General features: G+C 43.0%; 1 protein-coding gene across 2 annotated transcripts in view; it reads right to left on the bottom strand.

Annotated features, from left to right (window-relative positions):
- TSNAXIP1 (translin associated factor X interacting protein 1) overlaps positions 1-19411 on the bottom strand; it is a 1644878-nt gene that overhangs the window by 492197 nt on the left and 1133270 nt on the right. For both annotated transcript variants that reach the window (XM_044081465.1, XM_044081466.1), the window contains one exon: positions 2502-2671. In XM_044081465.1, coding sequence (XP_043937400.1) covers positions 2502-2671 — 170 coding nt within the window. The remainder of the gene's footprint in view (positions 1-2501; positions 2672-19411) is intronic.

Genomic DNA, 19411 nt, shown 5'->3' with positions numbered 1-19411 from the left:
AATAGATGCTTGAAAGTTTAAACCATAGTCAGCATTACTTGTACTAAAGCTAGAAATGTACCTTTAATCTAGAAAAAATGTAACACATGTATTAGAGCAGTACAATTGAAGAATTGAAAAGTTGAAATGGACTAAAATAAGCCCAAGGCCAGGTTGTTTTTCTCAAAATGTTTTGCAAAACAGCAGATAATTCAACTTGATCAGCAATAAGTCTAGTAACATTTTCTGTAGAACATACAGAAAGCTGTGTCTAACTACGTCAGCAATAGAATAGTAACATTTTCTGTGTGACAGGAAGAGAACTGTATAAGAATAACATATTAATCACCAGTAATTCAGACAAGCCTTGTGCCTACATTGCTTTGTCTCCTTGCTGCAAGTAATAAAGGGTGCCTTGCTTGAACCTAACGTGAAGTGGTCTTTGAAGTTTTTTCCTTTGACACTTGCTTATATTTGTTTTTTTCTGAAACAGCACACCAGAGACTGAAAAAAATTGTAGCACACTTGATTGCAGACACTATGTACAGTTCATTGACATTATGACAGGGACAACTACAAGGAATATAGATGACAGTGGTAACATTATACATTTTTACAGTAATTGGGGAATATTGCACAGTGTAAAGTAATTTTTAAACTTTAGGCTGTGCATTCGAATTAGAATGGAGTTTCCAAGGTCAAACATTTTCACCTTTACTTTTTTTTTAGCACAGAAACTTTTTATAAAGCTGACCAGAATAATTAAAGCAAAAAATGATTTTACATACTTTATTAATCCATTATATTGTAGAACCAAAGACTGTGATGACAATAAAAGCCACTTAGTCCATATAATTTGCTTGTTCTTATATTAGGTATGTTATTTTCTAGTTAACCACTACCTTCCTTCCCCTGTATAAATTACTTTATGCCTGCACTATATATTCTCAAATGCAGTCAAGGCTTATTTAAATTAAATGGAAAGACTCCCAATCTTAATAAAGACCTAAAAGTCCTGAGAAGAACTCGATTCCAGGACTTTTAGGAAGGCTGAACCTACATGAATGGGCAAGAGTTTTACTTGCAAGTTGAAATTTCAAATCAAATCCATGACTCAAAGTAATCTGTATTCTTAAATTCACACTGCTTATGGTTCACAGGAGGCTGAGATGGAATAGGGCAATGCCATTCGTAAGTTCAGCAAAGGCTTTCAACCTTAGCTGCAAAAAATCAATCTGCTGCATTACACTTTCTACATGAAAGTGCTTCTTGATAGATATGACAGGCTGGACTCCACAGCTTCTCAACAATATAACCGAGCTTTGCTAGTTAGTCTGAAGCAAACATCACTTCCCTGTACAAGAACATTGTCTTCTTACAATAGATTTCTGCTTGATAAATAGTATAATATCCATCAAGCTTGTCATTCAGTGTCTGCTTCTAGTGGTGTTCCAGTCTTTGTATGTCTGCTTTCTGAGTATTGAGCTCATGGTGATATCATGACTCACAAACTGCACTCAGGACAGGCTGTGCATGGAAAGGGCAGTCTGAGACACAGCACCCATGACAGTTCTATTAATGCTGCCACTAGCCATGTGATAATCCTAGCTGGAGTAGTCTTAGTGCTGCTACAAATTTAGATGTGGATACTGCTTCTAACAAATGAGTCTCCAGTACAAAATAAAACAATTTCAGCAGTGACCAAAGGTAAAGGACAGGGGATAAGCGTTTTCCTGTATGGGTTTTACTGCACATTATTCCCAGTCTGTTTTCTTAAAGTTATGTTTCTGAGTGGTATTGATATATCAACAATCCTATTGGAAGTGAAATGAGTTCTGCACTTAGGTATGCATATTTCATTCTAATTAGCTATCCAGATTTTTTTGGCCATACCGATGCCTCTCAACCTCTTAGAGCAAAAAATCTGGACAAAGCCTAAAATGATGGAGGGACAAATAGGGACAGATTTTAAATATTGCTCTTACAAACTTAGAAAATAGACGGAATAATAGGTTTTGCATTAGCATGAATTTTCTGAAGGATCTGGAGTCTTAAACTCAAATGTTTGTCATTATTTAATGACTTCAATCCTCAGCTATTTGCCAGAAAAGTACAGATTTTAGGAGGAACACATCAAAAATATGAGGCAAAAATCTGGACATTCTGCAAAAATCTGTATAGTTGAGAGGTATTTAAAAGTCTTTGCCCAGATGTTTTGATAACTAGTGGTTGAGAGGTGTACATAAGAAAAACAAATGGTATGATCACAGCTATTCTCATTTGGGATAATATATAATTATTGACCATGGGATGTATAATGCCAATTTATAAGCAAATGGGACAGCTTATTTCAAGCAAAGAAAGGGAAATTGGCTAGGCTTAAAATGGCCCTCAAGGGCAGCTAGCGTAGTACTTACCTATGAACAGAATAAAATGATTGAAATTATCAATAGTATTTTTCAATATGCCTTGGAAACTTGCTAGTAGTAGATGTACCTATTTTATATTTGAATTTAATTTACCTGTTCAATTAAATTATTATAATTCTTCTCTAGAGCTTCAAAATTTCTTCGTGGAACTACATCTCCATAGTCTGCTTTCATTTGATTTAGTTCTATCTGTACTTTGGCAAGGTCTTCACGAGCCATTTTTAGTGCCACTTTTAATTTTACTGGGTCTTCACCTGTATCCCCTGTATATCAGATAAAAAAAAAATATCCAGACAGTACATTAGTTTATTGCCTTCAGACTACAGTTCAGCAATATCTTCCAGAATAGCAGAATTTCATTTCCGCAGCTCGGTACAGGCAGAGATACTTTGATCCCCATGAGAAACCAATATGAAACTGTGAAACAAAGCTGAACTGATAACATTTGCAGCCATGATGGTACATTTCCATATCTGTGTGACTGATTTCATTTCATGTATTGCAATTAATGCTGCCAAACTCTCAGCCAGCTATAATAATGCCAACATTAATGTTGAAGTCACAGCTATCTATTTCACTACTAAAGTCATAGTCAGTTATGTTACTGCCAGCTTCACAACTAGTTATGCTACTGTTTATCATTTCTAAGATATTTCTACAAAGCACTTCTTCATTTTCATTTAAGCAGTGTGAGCAGGAGGAACAAACTATGTACAGATTTCAAAAGGTTTGTATCATCATCATCATCATTTATACTGAAATATTTAAAGAATTTCAAAAATCAAAGGCATGGTACTCCTTAAATGAATCTTCATAAATGGACTATTTTACATAAAATCAGTGAACAGCTGTCTGCATAGTTCTATGACTAGAGACCAGAGAAAAGAATTTCAAAATTTACTCACCAAAACAGTAAGTCCACAAGCCTTACTACAAGTTGCATCATTTCACTTAACACCATGATCAGGTGCCAAGACCAACGTGGCCACCCTTTACCCAAAATTGTCATTTGGTGTGGGATAATGAGAAGTTATGTACCTACCATAACGTTCCATGTTAGTTGTCTTCTCTCGCCTTCTTTCTTGCTGGATGGGTTCGGAGCCGAACCTCGGCTCCGACTCGGCTTATACTAAAGCTCGAGAGCTAATTTTACCGGCTCGAGGCAACCCTATATCCCATATGCTAGGTGGTAACTACCCAGATCTCGTTTGGTAGCTAAGAAACCATAGCCAATATAGACTCCCCTCTGAGGTGGAGGAGGAGAAGGAAGAACTCCCAAATTATCACTACCTGAAGCTGTATCTACCCCAGGACCAACTGTCTGAGCTAGGAATAATGCAAGATAAGGTCCCCTCTAAGAAGGGGAAGAACCTCTCGGTCTGTCCAGGCTAGGGGGATGGTGGGCGGGACGCAAGAAAGAAGGTGAGAGAAGACAACTAACATGGAACGTTATGGTAGCTACATAACTTCTCAATGTTAAGTTGTCAATCTCGCCTTCATTCTTGCTGGATGGGACCGCGTCCCTAGCACCTTTATCCTGGGTGGCTCATTGGAACAGACTCTTGAGAACGGTGGAACCAAAATTTGCCCTGTTTCTGGAGGCCATGTCCAATTTGTAATGTGTAACGAAAGTATGAGGAGAGGCCCATGTAGCTGCCGCACAGATAGTGTCTATTGGTAATCTAGCTTGAAAGGCTGTAGATGTAGGTTGAATGGGCTCTTGGCCTAGAAGGCAATTCTTTACCTCTGAGTTGGTAAATACAGGTAATCACAGAAGACAGCCACCTAGACAGGGTTACTTTAGATACCGGAAGACCCTTTTTATTCTCAGCATAAGATAAAAAAAGTTGATCAGATTTTCTGAATTGTTTAGTTCTGTCCAGATAGAAGCGGAGCTGATGATGAACGTCCAGACAATGTAGTTTTTGCTCCGCCTTGTTTGAATAATTAGGAAAGAGCACCGGAAGATCAATAGATTGATTTAAATTTGTCTGAGAAGCCACCTTGGGTAAAAAAGACGGGTTAGTTCTTAGAGAAACCCTGTCTTTGTGGAACAGTAAATAAGGAGGGCGAATGCAGAGGGCATGAAGTTCAGATACTCTCCTAGCCGAGGTAATGGCGACTAGGAATAGTGTCTTCCAGGAAAGTAACTTCAGGGAACAGATGGCCGCAGGTTCGAAGGGAGGGAGAATCAAGGATGCTAAAACTAAGTTTAAATCCCACTGTGGTGGGGGGGTCTTTGATCGGAGGCCTGAGTAAAAAGATACCTCTGAGGAATGCTTCGCAAAGCTTATGGGACATGATGTTGGAGTCCGACAAACCTATGTGAAAACTTGAGATGGCTGCTAGTTGAACTTTCACTGTGGAGGAAGAAAATCCTGAATGAAAGATTTTGGCTAGGAAATCCAAGACCGAGTGTATTGGAGCAGTGAAGGGATCTATGTTCCTAGCCTTTGCCCAAAAGGAAAAACGTTGCCATTTACTAGTATAGATCCTTCTGGTGGAAGATTTAAGGGAAGCTACGATAATATCGCGGACAGAATTTGAAATCATTGGAAGCCTGGCTAGGGACGGAAGTGGAGCAACCAAGCTGTGAGGTTGAAAGATTGGAGGGATTGGTGCAGCTGTCCTGATTGATGGGTCAAAAGATCTGGCATTGGATCCAGATGCCAAGGCTGCTCCAAAAGGTAGTGATGCAGGAAAGGGAACCATATCTGTCGAGGCCAATAAGGGGCAATGAGGATCATCTTGGCCCTCAAGGCGTAGCTTTCTGAATTGTTTGTGTGATTAACGGAAAAGGGGGAAAGGCGTAAAGAAGTCCCCGAGGCCAATCGTGGACTAGAGCGTCTCTGGGGGAATGGCCTGGAAGGGGGAAGAATGTGAAGAAGTCGAGGCACTTGCTGTTTTGAGGTGTTGCAAAAAGATCGCAGCAAGGAAACCCCCACTTCCGAAATATTTTGTCCGTCACCGATTGATTGAGAGACCACTCATGAGGCATGAGAACAGCTCTGCTCAGCCTGTCCGCTATGACGTTGGACTTCCCAGGGATGTACGTTGCTATCAGAAACTGCTGAGAAGAGATCGCCCATTGCCAGAGTCTGAGTGCTTCTCGACACAGGGGATATGACCTGGTTCCGCCCTGCTTGTTGATATACCATACTACGGACATATTGTCCGTCTGAACTGCAATCGTCCCCAGGGGAAGAGAGTCTTGAAGGGCTTGCAACATCAAAAGCACTGCTCTCATGTCCAGGACGTTTATGTGCAAGTGGCATTTGAAGGGTTGCTATGTGCCATGGACTGTCCTGCCCTGAAAATGCCCCCCCCCACCCAATCAGCGAGGCGTCTGTTGTGACTGTGGCGACCGGGGGGGGGGGGCAAAAGGTCTGCCTTGATGGACTTGAGGGGAGACCATCCACCAAGACAGATGTTTTCTGCAAGATAGGGTTATTAGGATCTTGTGTGTCATAGGGAGCTGTTGGAAGGACCACTGGGAGAAAAGCATCCATTGAAGAAGCCGCATGTAAAAGCGGGCAAGGGGAAGGAGCGTGATGGCTGCTGCCATGAGACCTAACACCTTCAGAACATACCTGGCCTGGACTTTGTTGTTCTGAAGAAGTACGTGAACATGACTTTGAATATCTAAGACCCTCTGCTCCGTTAACTTTGCTGAGAGCTGAACGGTGTCCAAGGTGGCACCTATGAAGGTAATAGACTGACAAGGTGACAAGGCAGATTTTTCGAAATTTAGAGAGATACCTAGCTCTTTGCAAATGTGGATGGTGTAGTCTCTGGCTAAAAGAAGTTGACGCCTGGTGGTGGCAGTGAGGAGCCAGTCGTCTAGATATGGAAACACCTGGAATCCTTGACGTCTCAGGTGAGCCGTAACCACTGCAATACATTTGGTGAACACTCGGGGGGCTGTAGTGAGACCAAAGGGCATGGCTCTGAACTGGGAGTGACTGGCTCCCAGCCTGAAGCGGAGAAACTTTCTGGAGCGCCTGTGCATTTTGATGTGATAGTACGCATCCTGAAGGTCTACTGAGCACATCCAATTGTCCTTGCTGAGAAAGGGTAAAATGGACTGTAGCGTGACCATCCGGAACCTTGTTCTTTTTACAAACTTGTTTAGATTGCTGAGATCCAATATTGGTCTCCATTCCCCTGTTTTTTTGGTACCAAAAAGAACTTTGAGTAGACCCCGGATCCTAGCTGGTCTGCTGGGTCTGGCTGGATGGCTCTCTTTTTTAGCAGCTTTGATATTTCTAGTGCTGCTTGTTCCCTTAGACTGGGTGGAATGTCTGGAAGAGACCCCATTTGAATCACTGGGGTTTGGATAAGGGGGATTTTGTAACCCTGGGATATGATCGACTGCACCCATCTGTCTTGAGTGAGGGACAGCCAGGCTTGTGGGTACAGTGATAATCTTCCCCCGACTGCCTCCGAAGGTGGACAGTCGGGCAACACCTTAGGGATGCTGGAAGGGCTTGTCAGAGAGGGTTTCTCTGCTACCCTGGTTCTGCGGACCCCCTCTGCCTCTTGGGCGGCATCTATTGTTGTCCCCCCCCTCTGCATCTAGGGGTGAACTGACCTCTTGCGTCAGGCGTGACTCCTTGTGATCTACGGAACCACATTTTTCCACCCTTTTGACCCTTAGGATATGGTCTAGATGGGGTAGAAAAATGGACTCCTACGGCAGAAAGAGTCTTGCCATCTTGTTCACATCTGGTCAAAGTATCTTTCACTTGAGGTCCAAACAATGCTGAACCATCAAAGGGGGAGTTAGTGAAAGATGCCTTAAAGGGGTCTGCGAAGTTACAAAGCCGCATCCAGGCGTGACGCCTCAAAGCTACACCTGTGCCCGCGGCCCTACTTGCTCCATCGGCTGCATATGAAATAAGCTGCATGGAGGAACTGACAATAGAATTCAGGGTTCCCAGCTGTGAGTTAATTTTTTCCTGAGACCCAGCAGCTGATGGATCCTGTAGGACTTCACCCATTTCTTTAAGAATGTCTCTTTGAAGACGGGTGAAGTGGCATAGGTAGTTCAGCGACCGCATGGCAAAGGTTGCTGACGAGAACATCCGCTTGCAGTACCTATCCATTGTTCTGGATTCCTTGTTAGGTGGATGGATAGGTACTGAAGGATCAGCCAGCTCCTTCTTAGTGGCCGCCGCCACCACCATGGCATCAACTGGGACACCTTTGGATAAAAATTGTTTATCAAAAGGGGCTGTTATAAATTTAGAAGGCCTCCGTGGGGTGGGTTCCAACAAGTCAGGGGCCGTCCACGACTTCCGTGCCACCACATCCATAAGGGGGTCGAAGGGCGGAGACACCCAGGAGGTGGAGGGTCGAGAACCAAAACCCTCCAGGTAAACCGACTCATCCTCGGAAGGATTAAGGGAAGACCAGTTCCCCCTCTGTTTAAGGATTTCAAGGATGTCAGAGAAGGAGACATCCTCAGAGGGGGACCTTGGGGATCCTTCTGACTCATCCAAGTCGGTGTCAGATGTGACGGACTCGGGGGAGTCCACATGTTTCCTCTTACATGTCCTCTTACGCGGGGGTTCACCTGATGGATCAGGGGAAACCTCGGAAGAGGAGGATATTTCCAATGGGGAAACCTGAGGCGTTGGGTCTCGATGGCCGGGGGCGAGAGAGTAGGAAGAGACATCAGCAGGTACTACTGTGGGAGGAGCTGATGGAGCTGACCGTAGAGCAGGCACTGGGGCCAGTACACTCCTCATGACCTCAAAGGTGCCCCTGTCAGGCAGGCTAGAGAGCTCCCGCTCCGAAGAGCTAGGAACTCCAGCCAGCACCAACAAGGACGGCTCCGAAGCCAATGTCGGGGCCGAACTCACCAAAGCCGACGCTCCGAGAGGGAGAATGGGGTCGGACAAGGGTCCGATGCCACTCACCCCCTCGGAGCCGGCGAGAGAGTCCAAGCACCCAGATCCCTCCACCATGGACGAGATCGGAGCAGACAATGGAGCCAAAGGGGGAGGTATCGGCTCCGACGTCAAAATGGTCACGGCTCCGAGGAGCTCTGGCTCCGAACACTGGGGTAGAGTAGAAGGAGGAATAGTCTGTTGTATGGATGTAGCCGCTGTCTGATGAGACGGGCTATGAAGCATTTGGGCCAGTGCCTGAGACTTTAATAGTCTACTTACCACTCTCTCAAGGTCATGATCGGAAAGTCTGGACGACCGAGAGGAATGGCTCCGATGGCTCAGCTCCGAGAGTAATGGTGACTTCGGAGCCGAATGTATGGACTCCAGTGATGGAGATCTGGACCTCTTTCGTGCAGAGGGCATCAGGGTTAATGGAGCCGATGGAGCCATACACACGTCAGCTCCAGCCGGAGCCGACTTTGAAGACAGAGTCTTAGAGGTATCGGCTCTGGCTGGAGCCGATGCAGGTAGCTGCGATCCTAAAGTATCGGCTCCAGCCGGAGCCAATAATGTCGCATATGATGAACCACCATCCGAGGGCTTAAGACTCGGAGCCGACGGTTTAGGTGGTTTTGAAGGCTTCCCCGGCACAGACTTAGCCAGGGAACCTTCGGGCTTTAACAAGCCCCTTAATATCAATTTATTCCTGTGCTCCTGCAGGACTCTTGGGCTAAAAGCATGGCACACTGAGCAAGAGTCCTGCAGGTGCAGGGGTCCCAGGCAATAAACACAAGAAGTGTGACCGTCTGTCAGAGACATCTTCTGACAGCACGAGTCACACTTCTTGAAGCCTGAGACCTTTGTCTCCTTCGACATTGAAGAGTCGAAAGGAAAAACCACAGTTAGAAGGACACACACCCCAACAAATAGGGATACAGGGATACCGGGGAACACACAAACAGCAAGGAATCCCTGTGAGGGAATTAAAATAAAATGGAAGGGCCTAAGGCCTAACCTAGGGAAAGGGAGTATGACAGGGATAAGGGATAAAAATTAGAGACTAAACTTAAAATTTAACAGAAAATAGCCTATAAAGGACTAAAAGGTATACTAGGGGAAAAAACTAAGGAAATACTTGGATTTTAGTGAGAAAAAAACAGTCACTAACCTGAGCCGGTAAAAAGAGCAACCTCACTAGCGTAAGCGGCAAACGAGATCTGGGTAGTTACCGCCTAGCATCATGGGATATAGGGTTGCCTCGAGCCGGTAAAATTAGCTCTCGAGCTTTAGTATAGGCCGAGTCGGAGCCGAGGTTCGGCTCCGAACCCATCCAGCAAGAATGAAGGCGAGATTGACAACTTAATATCCCTTGTTAACATCAGTAGGTATGGGCAATCCTTCAGTCCCTTAACATTTTCCAAACCATTGATGTACATACACACACACACACACACACACACATATATATATATATATATATATATATATATATATATATGTAAAAATATAAGATATATAAAACATAACTATGTCTTCTGAAACCAGTGAAGCCATCTATAATGGGTTCTTCTCACCTCCTAAAATCATGCTCTGTGTGCCCTGGATCATGGCTGAAAAGGAAGAGTCCAAGAAGAACCAGTTCACCACTTCATTTAACCAGTTCACTGTGGCCTAGAAAATGTCAGAAAAGAGTTCAAGAAGGGCAGTTTACCATTTCATTTAGCCAGTTCATTGTGGCCCAGATAATGGCATAAAAGAGCTCAAGAAGGGCCAGTTCACCAGTTGGTAAACAAATTAAAAAAAAAAAAAACTTGCTGCTGAGGGTGGACTCTAGATAATATGTTATATTGTGAGCACTTAATATAATGGCATTATCCAACCCTGACACATTTGCAGCAGATTAAACTACAAAGACATTCCAGTAAGCGGTACCACCCCTGCCTCATAGGTGGTGACACTTTGGAATTATTTGAAGCTTTAGAGAGGGCACTTAGTAGAACCACTGTGATAAATGTGGTTGTGGCTCACAAAACCACATCCAGTTTATAATATTTCATAAAAATGTAACTGATGCAGCTGCTGGGCAGATGTTATCAACAGATACGCTTGGGGGGGGGATGTCCCATGCTACTGTTAGTGCTTCATTGGAATTACTTAAATCTGCCCCTGAAAAAGACTTCCAGATTCTGAGCGACAGAAAAGGATGGAGTCAGGCAAACAGTCTGGAAACCAGTGTTCAGTAATTTTCCAATTTCATCTTCCCTGATTTTAGCAAAAAGACAAGAGCACTTTTTTGAAGGTTTCATTCTCATTATGCAGAAGCATTAACTGCTAATCTACAGACACAGTGCACAATAGCTGCTTAGTCCTTACCTGTATTGGTAAAGCCAGGACAGGATACCAGTAAGTGAAGTGATTGACAGAACTTCATTGTTAATAATATATTCGGCATGGGCATGAGATTTCAAATGGTCCTGAGAAATACTCTGCTTTTGTGGATGCAAGGATAGGATTCCATCAAGGTGTGCAGTTCTGAATTACATTTGGCACAAATTTTCCCACTAAGAGCAATGTTGTAGGATATAAACTTGAATTATGCAACAAAGACTGAACAGCTTTTAATTTTTTAACATAAAATTGAGGTCTCATGATGGAATGGGATTTTGAGTGATGGACACAAATGGAGAACATTCCAAAGAAATAGCTTGAGGTGGAACAGCCATAAGAATTCTGTAGTTCTGCAGAAAGTTGTACTTTAAGAGTGGAATGACTAAGAGACTTTGGTCAAGCAGGAAACTGAAGTCACTTGGTTCTGCTGTGATCTTCATGTTCTACCCAACTCATAAACTTATTGTGTATCATACTATATCAGTGATACATGGAATACTTCATGGCTTCTCTTAAGATCTCTGCTATCCTATCAAAAAGACTTGAAAATGCTGCTTTCATGTTGTAGATCTAAGAACCAGACATGCAGGAGAGAGATCAAAAGTCATGATGTTACAGTTACAAAAAGATTACAGCAAACAATGCAAAGATGTTAAAACTCACAATGAGGTGCATAATCTTTTTTACTAAAGATAACAGTGCTGTTAGCACTTTAGCACTCAGCTAAACCTTTTACACCCACAGGTTAGACTACTCAGAATTAAATTCAGTTGAAATTATTAGTTGCACTTCAGCCAAAAACCAACCACACAAATTTGAACATTCACCATACAAAACATATAACAGTTTTAGAGCAAATTACAAAATATAATCGTACAAACAAGCACATAAACTAAACTGCTCTGTGTTTATACAATGAATATTATTAACTGGGAGAAAACTGAGGCATACAATTCACATTTAGTAACATCAAAACTAGGAACAGGGAACAGCTTCTTTGGCAGAGAGGGATAAATCCCTAATTATGATGCAGATGTTAAAGAAAAAATGCATCTCTCATGATTATTCACACAAAATGCATATTAACTTACAAATTCTTCACAAATATGTTTGATGAATTGTTTAATATTTCCTCATGTTAAAAATTATATGTACTATAGATGCATAGTTATGTTTCACAACTGTATTCTAATATCAAACTGCAAGTATATTAACAAATGACTGAAGGTAAACAAAGTGCTGAAGGGGTTAAGGGCTGTTATAAAGACTGGTTTCTGAAAGCAAGAAAAAACACACTGTATGTAAGCTCTGACCTTTCCAGGCTGGGATGGGTAGTTACAAGAAATATTGGAGAGTTGGAATGTTACTAGTACTGTAATATACAAGGTCAGAAAACAAGACTGATAAACAATCCAGATAGCTTGTATTTTTCTAAAACATTCTTGTTACTAAAAACATGATTGCTGAGTGTTCAAGTGCAGCACTAAGTGAGAAGCACGTGGGTCTGCAGAAATCCTATTTAGCAATGTCAGTATTCTGCATGCATGATAATGATAAGAAAATGAAATAAAGAGTGTGTATTTTTGCTGCTTGGTGAGACTTATTTTTTTTTTTTTTAATTGTGAAGGTAGCCTCCCAGCACTGTCGTATGTGGATTTAAATAAAGAGAAAATGTTTTGCATATCCTGAAGAGTTATTTTTGACTCAAGACTAAAAGGTAATTAATGTTATTTATGTATATTTTAAACTGCACTTTAACATTTTGGTGCCGTGCTTGAAATCTGAACTTTGATCTTGCTGCAGAACACTATGGAATAAATTAAAAGGGCCAAGCACATAAAGTTCTTCTGAGAATTCTACACTGTTTTCTATGGAATGTTCAGATATTGGACACATAACTATTTAGGGTGTGCAAACATAATAGGTTAGAGATGGAAAAATGGCTTAGGGAAAAAATGTTTTTCTTTCTTTCCTCTCTTTTAGAAAACTGCAGTTCAAAGTAATGGTGGCACTTTGTTTATTGTTTTGTTAAATGACTGACTGCTTTTATATATACTGTGTACTGTTTTGTTAAACAACTGACTGCTTTTAAGTATATAATATGTCCTGTTTTGTTCAATGACTGACTTTGCTTTTAAGTATATAATATGTACTGTTTTGTTGAATGACTGAATGTGCTTTTAAGTATATAATGTGTACTGTTTTGTTGAATGACTGGCTTTGCTTTTAAGTATATGTGGTTCCTGTTTGTTGAATGACTGACTTGCTTATTAGGTATGTAGTGTCTGCTGTCTTGTGGAATGGCAGAAATTTGCTTATTTGTTACATGTAAAAGTTCCCACAAGAAATAACTAGAAGTTATGTACTTACCATAATGTTCCATGTTTGTAGTCCATCTCGCCTATATTCTTTCTGGTTAGGTTCGGAGCCGATCCTCGGCTCCGACTTGGCCGAATATTACAGCTAAATTGCTTTCAGTGGCTCGAGGCTAATCCCTATCCCATGATGCCCCAAGCTACATACCCAGATCTTGTTTTCAAGCCAGCAAGAAGAACCTTATCTTCTATATGTATATAACATATAAGCATAAAAATATATATACATATTTACAAATCACTATAATTCAGTAAAGGAAGAGGCTGAAAGTTATCATATCTCTGCAGGCAGATAATTTTGTCAACCAGTTCCTCCAGGAATGGGAGGGGGAAGGAGGGTGGGATGCAAGAATATAGGTGAGATGGACTACAAACATGGAACGTTATGGTAAGTACATAACTTCTAGATGTTATGTAGTCCATCTTACCGTAATTCTTGCTGGTTGGAACAGCGTCCTTAGCACCTAAACCCTAGGGTGGCTCAGGAAAAAAGACTTTTCAGTACCATGGATCCAAAGGAAGCCCTGTTCCGGGAGGCCAAGTCCACTTTGTAGTCAGTGATAAAGGTGTGGGTCTTTCCTGGTAATTGTATGTCATTCTTTTGGTATGAAAGGATGGCACACTCCATAAGCCATTTAGGCAAGTTCACCTTAGAGACTGGTAATCATGTCTTCTTATCAGAAAAGGAGACAAAAAGTTGGTCTGTCTTTCTAATGTCTTTCGTTATATGCAGTTAAAACATAACTGTCTGTGCACATCAAGCTAGTGTAATTTATATTCTGCCTTGTTGGTGTAATTGGGAAAAAAGACTGGCAATTCCATGGATTGGTTTATGTTGCTTTATGAACAAACCTTTGGGAGGAAGGAAGGATTAGTTCTGAGAGATACCCTGTCCTTATGAAATACAATATAAGGCGGACGTACTGAAAGAGCCCGCAGTTCTGAAACTCTTCTGGCCAATGTAATGGCAACAAAGAAGAGGGTTTTGCATGATAAATATTTCAGATCACAAGTAGAAGCAGGTTCATAGGGAGATGTAGTCAGAGAATTTAGAACCAAATTTAGATCCCAGGGTGTCATCGGTTCCTTAATCGGGGGCCTAAGTAGAAAGGTACCTTTGAGAAAGGCCTTACGTAATCTGTGAGACATAATGGGAGCACCCATTTCACCAGTATGAAAATTGGAGATAGCAGCTAACTGTACCCTAATAGCAGCTGCTGCAGCACCTTCTTCAAACAGATTTGACAGAAACTCTAAAATTGCTGGAATAGGAGCAGTAAGAGGTTCAATATTTCGTTTAGCTGCCCAACATGAAAATCTCTTCCATTTTTTAGAGTATAATTTCCTAGTGGAGGGTTTACGGGAAGAAGCTAGGATATGACTTACTGCTGGTGTGAAAGAATAACACCTGGCTAGTCATGGAATTGGAGCAGCCAAGCTGTCAATGTGAGGGTATGGATGGACAGATGGAACTCCCCCGAAGTGTGGATCAGAAGGTCCAGAAATGGATCCAGAATCCAAGGTTCCTCCAAGAGATGGGTTTGTAGAAAGGGAAACCAAACGTGATGAGGCCAGTACGGAGCAATGAGGATCATCTTGCTTCTTGACCATTTGGCTTTCTGTAACACCTTTGGAATGAGTGGAAAGGGAGGAAAAGCATAGAGTAATCCCGTGTGCCAGTCATGAACCAGTGCATCCCTGGATGACTTCCCCTTTGGGTGAATTAGGGCAAAGTAGTTGCTGCATTTGGTATTCTTGGGAGTTTCGAAAAGGTTGCAGCAAGGCTCGCCCCATCTGCAGAAGATCATCTCCACAATCTCTCTGTTCAGGGACCACTCGTGAGGTAACAGGAGAGTTCTGTTGAGTCTGTCCGCTATCACATTGGATTTCTCCTGGATGTGTGTTGCAATTTGAAAGCATTGAGAAGCAATTGCCCATTGCCAAACTTGTAATGCCTCTCAACATAGGGGGTAAGATTTGGTTCCTCCTTGTTTGTTTATATACCACACTACCAACATGTTGTCTGTCTGAATTGCAATTGTTCCTAGAGGGAAAGAATCCTGAAGTGCCTGCAACGTATAAAGCACCGCTCTCATCTCTAGAATGTTGATATGCAGATGGTTCTCATGGTCCTGCCATAAACCTTGAACTGCCCTTCCCAGATAATGACCCCCTACCCGATCTGGGAAGCTTCCATGGTTAACACTGCCTTTGGTTGGGGAAACACAAAGGGACGATCTAGATACAGATGGTCTGTCTGAAGCCACCAAGTTAAATCTCTCTTGCAAGACTCCGTGATGTATATCGGATGTGAAAGAGGGAGATCTTGCATTGACCACTGTGCGAATAAAAGCCATTGAAGGAGTCTCATGTGTAATCGGGCTAAGGGCACCAGCAGAATAGCAGCAGCCATGGTTCCCAGGGTCTGTAACATTTGTCTGGCCTGGGCTTTCTTTGTTGAAATCAAAACTTTTACCTGTTGATGCAGGGAGTGGATTCAGTCTGGGGTGAGTCTTGCCATCATGTCTCTTGAGTTTAATTCTGCACCTAAGAAGACAATATGTTGCAATGGTAACAAGGCAGATTTTTCTTGATTTATAGTGATGCCCAGCTTGTTGCAAAGAAGAAGGGTTTCATCCCTGGCCTGCGATAGTAGATGCCTGGTGGAAGCGGTGAGGAGCCAGTCATCCGGATATGGAAACACTCGGAATCCCTGATGTCTCAGGTGTGCCATGACCACTGCCATACATTTGGTGAACACTCTGGAGGCTGTAGTGAGGCCAAAGAGCAGGGCTCAAATTGGTAGTGACTGGCTCCCAGCCGGAAGCACAGATACCTTCTGGACTGCCTGTCCATTTTTATATGGTAATATGCATCCTTGAGGTCGATAGAGCACATCCAGTTGTCTTTCCCTATGAAAGGGAATATCAATTGCAGGGTTACCATCCAGAACTTTGTTTTCTTTACAGATTTGTTTAATCTGATGACATCTAGGATGGATCTCCAGTCCCCTGTCTTTTTTGGCACTAAAAAGAACCTTGAGTACGTTCCAGATCCTATCTAGTCTGCGGGGAGTTCTTGGATGACTCTTTTGTCTAGCAATGATTGAATCTCTAGAATTGCCAAGTCCTTTTGCACCAGTGGAATGTCTGGTAAGGACTTTTGTTTTGGAGGGGTGGAAGAAAAGGGAATGAGGTAACCTCTGGATATTATCTCTTGTACCCATTTGTCTTGGTAACTTTGTTGCCAGGTGTTTGGGTACAATGACAAGCGACCCCCGACTGCCTTTAGAGAAGGACAGGTGGGTCTCCTTTCAGGAGCGCTGGTAGGGCCTATCAGAGAAGGTGTCCCTGTCACCCTGATTCTGCGACCCCCTCTGCTGTGAGGGCAGTGTCTTCTGTTATAACTTCCCCCTCTGCCCCTGGGGGAAGAATCGTCATGTGCATCCAAGAAACCTTTTTGGGATTTGCAGAACCACATTTTCCCACCCTTTTGACCTTTGGGATAAGGTCTGGAAGGGACAGAGAAATAAACTCCCATGGCAGATAAGGTTTTCCCATCCATCTCTCACCTGGCCAGCATCTCTTTTACCATAGGTCCAAAAAGGCTGAACCATCAAAAAGGGGCATTGGTAAATCAAGACTTGAAAGGGTCGGCAAAGTTACAAAGGCACATCCAGGAATGTCTCCTGAGAGAGATTCCTGATGCAGCCACTCTACTCACTCCTTCAGCTGCATAGGAGATTAGCCACATGGAGGAGTTTGTGATAGAGGTAAGGGTGGCTAGCTGTGAGGATACCTTGTCTGTGGACCCCGCAGCTACTGCTCCATGAAGGGTATCTAATAGTTCTTTGATGAGATCCCTTTGAAGTCTAGTGAAATGGGATAAATAGTTCAGCGACCTCAAGGTGAAGGTCACTGAAGAGAATATGCACTTGCCATATCTATCCAAAGTCCTAGAGTCTTTATTAGGAGGATGGATAGATGAAGAGGTTTCTGAAAATTCCTTCTTCGTGGCTGCCACCACCAGCATCGCATCTATGGGAACTCCTTTTGTTAAAAATTCCTTTTCTTTAGGGGCCGTAATAAATTTGTTTGGCCTCCACGGAACAGGCTCCACAGTGTCCGGCGAAGTCCATGCTTTCCTGGAAATGACCTCTAACAACTTGTCATAAGGAGGAGTCACAGAGGAGGTGGAAGGGCACGATCCAAAACCCTCCAGGTATATTGAATCATCCTCTGAAGGTTTGATGGGCTGCCAATCACCCCTCTGTTTTAGGATTTCCAGGATGTCAGCAAAGGAGACATCCTCAGAGGGGGATCTTGGGGATCCTTTGGATTCATTCAAGTCAGTATCTGAAGTGACTGACTCAGGGGAGTCAATGTGCTTCCTCTTGCAAAGCCTCTTCCTGGGAACATCCTCCAAGGGATACTCAGGAGAAGTCCCGGAAGAGGGGGCACCACCCACAGTGGTCACCTGGGGGTCTGGATCTCTACGCTTAGGAGGGAGTGAAGAAGAGATAGACACAGGCACCTGGTGGGGAATAGGGAGTGGATCCGAGAGCAGTGCCATCTGAGGGGACAGCATCCTCTCTGCTACCTTGAAAGCACCCCCACCCCACTCCAGAGAAGACTTCCGCACCGAGGATGCTGGAGATCGACTCCAAGGAGGAGGAGGTGATTCCATGGCAGAGGTAGGCACCGAGCTCAACTGAGCCATAGCACCAAGAGGGAGAGTCAGATCAGAATACATACCACACCAACTCTCACCACCAGAGCTGACCAGAGAGTATCGGTTCCCAGATGTCTCGGCATTGGATGGAGATGAAGACACCAGAGCTGAAGTCAGAACCAAAGAAGCCAGCAAGGGTCTCGGGCCGACAGTTCCACTACAATCGGATCCGAAGACTCTAGGGTAATCAGAGGAGGATTCAAAGAAAGTGGAGTGGAGACAGGTGGCTCCGATGCCTTTGGGCCCAAAGGTGAAAGCAATTTAGCCAGGACCAGTGTGCGTAGCAATCTCTTCACCACCCGCTCTACATCATCATCTGAAAGACTCCTAGAGGAGCAGGTGGACAAAGAGGGAGATCTCCTCGACTCCAATATGGGAGATCTCAAGACTGGTGACACCACCATTGGATCCAAAGCTGGGAGCCAAGGAGTAGAAACCTCAGTCGGCTCCTTTGACACTAATGGTGCCAAAGAGGTTGGTGATGCAGACTTGTCGGAGCCGACAGCCCTCGGTTCTGAAATCTTTTTTTGTGGCTCTGAATCTGGAGCAGAAGCTGGCCTCTTTCTAGATGACTTACAGCCCTCATCCAAAGCTTGCTGAAAGGGAAAACCTTTGGCCAGCAACTTAGTTTTACACTCCTGTAGAACTCTACTACTGAAACCGTGACAAATAGTGCAAGAGTCTTGGAGATGTATGGCACCGAGACAGTAAACACAATTAGTGTGCGCATCTGTCAATGACGTCTTTCCAACACACTTGACACATTTTTGTAACTCAGAAGGCTTATGCTCCTTGGGTTCTTTAGAGGAGTCCTTTGAACTCTCCTTAGACATTATTTAGACAAGCAATAACAACAACAAACTACTAAACTAGTAAACTTTTTAAACTTTTCAAACTTTAAAACTTTTTTTTTTTTTTTTTTTTAATATGAATAGAATCCTCTAACTAAAACAGATTCTAGTGAAAAGGGGAAAGGACAGAGCCCTCTAACTTAAACACACTGGGAGAGAAATGGCCCTGAAGCTAAGGGACTGAGAGAGGTCTCTTATAATTTGTCAAATTTAAACTAGCCTTTGTGAGCTATAGTGGTGGCTCCCAGGTCTGCTGTCCCATCAAGGTACTACAAAGCCCAACTTTGGGGGAGAGCTTGTGACTCAGACCCATCTGTGATAACACAATGCAAATGGATCATATGGAAGAAGTAGGAACTTAAGAGGGAGCCATGCTGCCACAACAATGTACAACCAAAAATCAAGAATGGATTGTAAAAAAAAAAAAAAAAAAAAATAATACAACTAGAAACAGATAACTAAATAAACATTAATATAAAGGTTAATGACTGTATACCTAGACTTTTATAAGACAAAGTGCTGTTTTATACTGGATGACAAGATATACATGGGTGTGTTGCTACTCGATGAGATATTTCCAGAGAGATTTCTGATTACTTTTGCATTACCACTAACATCCTTTGGCTACAAGGTACCATCTATCAAAATAAAAGTTTACTTTCTGCTGAGAAAGTTTATTTGAAATGTTACCATCTGTTGTACTTCTAGACTGCCAAAATGACTTAAATTGCAGCCAGTCTGGTGCAGCTGCATTTTGTGCATTA

This window comes from Protopterus annectens, chromosome 8.part0 (genome assembly GCF_019279795.1).
Source record: "Protopterus annectens isolate FY-2018-M chromosome 8.part0, PAN1.0, whole genome shotgun sequence".
NCBI lineage: Eukaryota > Metazoa > Chordata > Ceratodontiformes > Protopteridae > Protopterus > Protopterus annectens.
The sequence above is the reverse complement of the archived record's forward strand: the minus strand, read 5'-3'. Positions and strand labels throughout refer to the sequence as shown.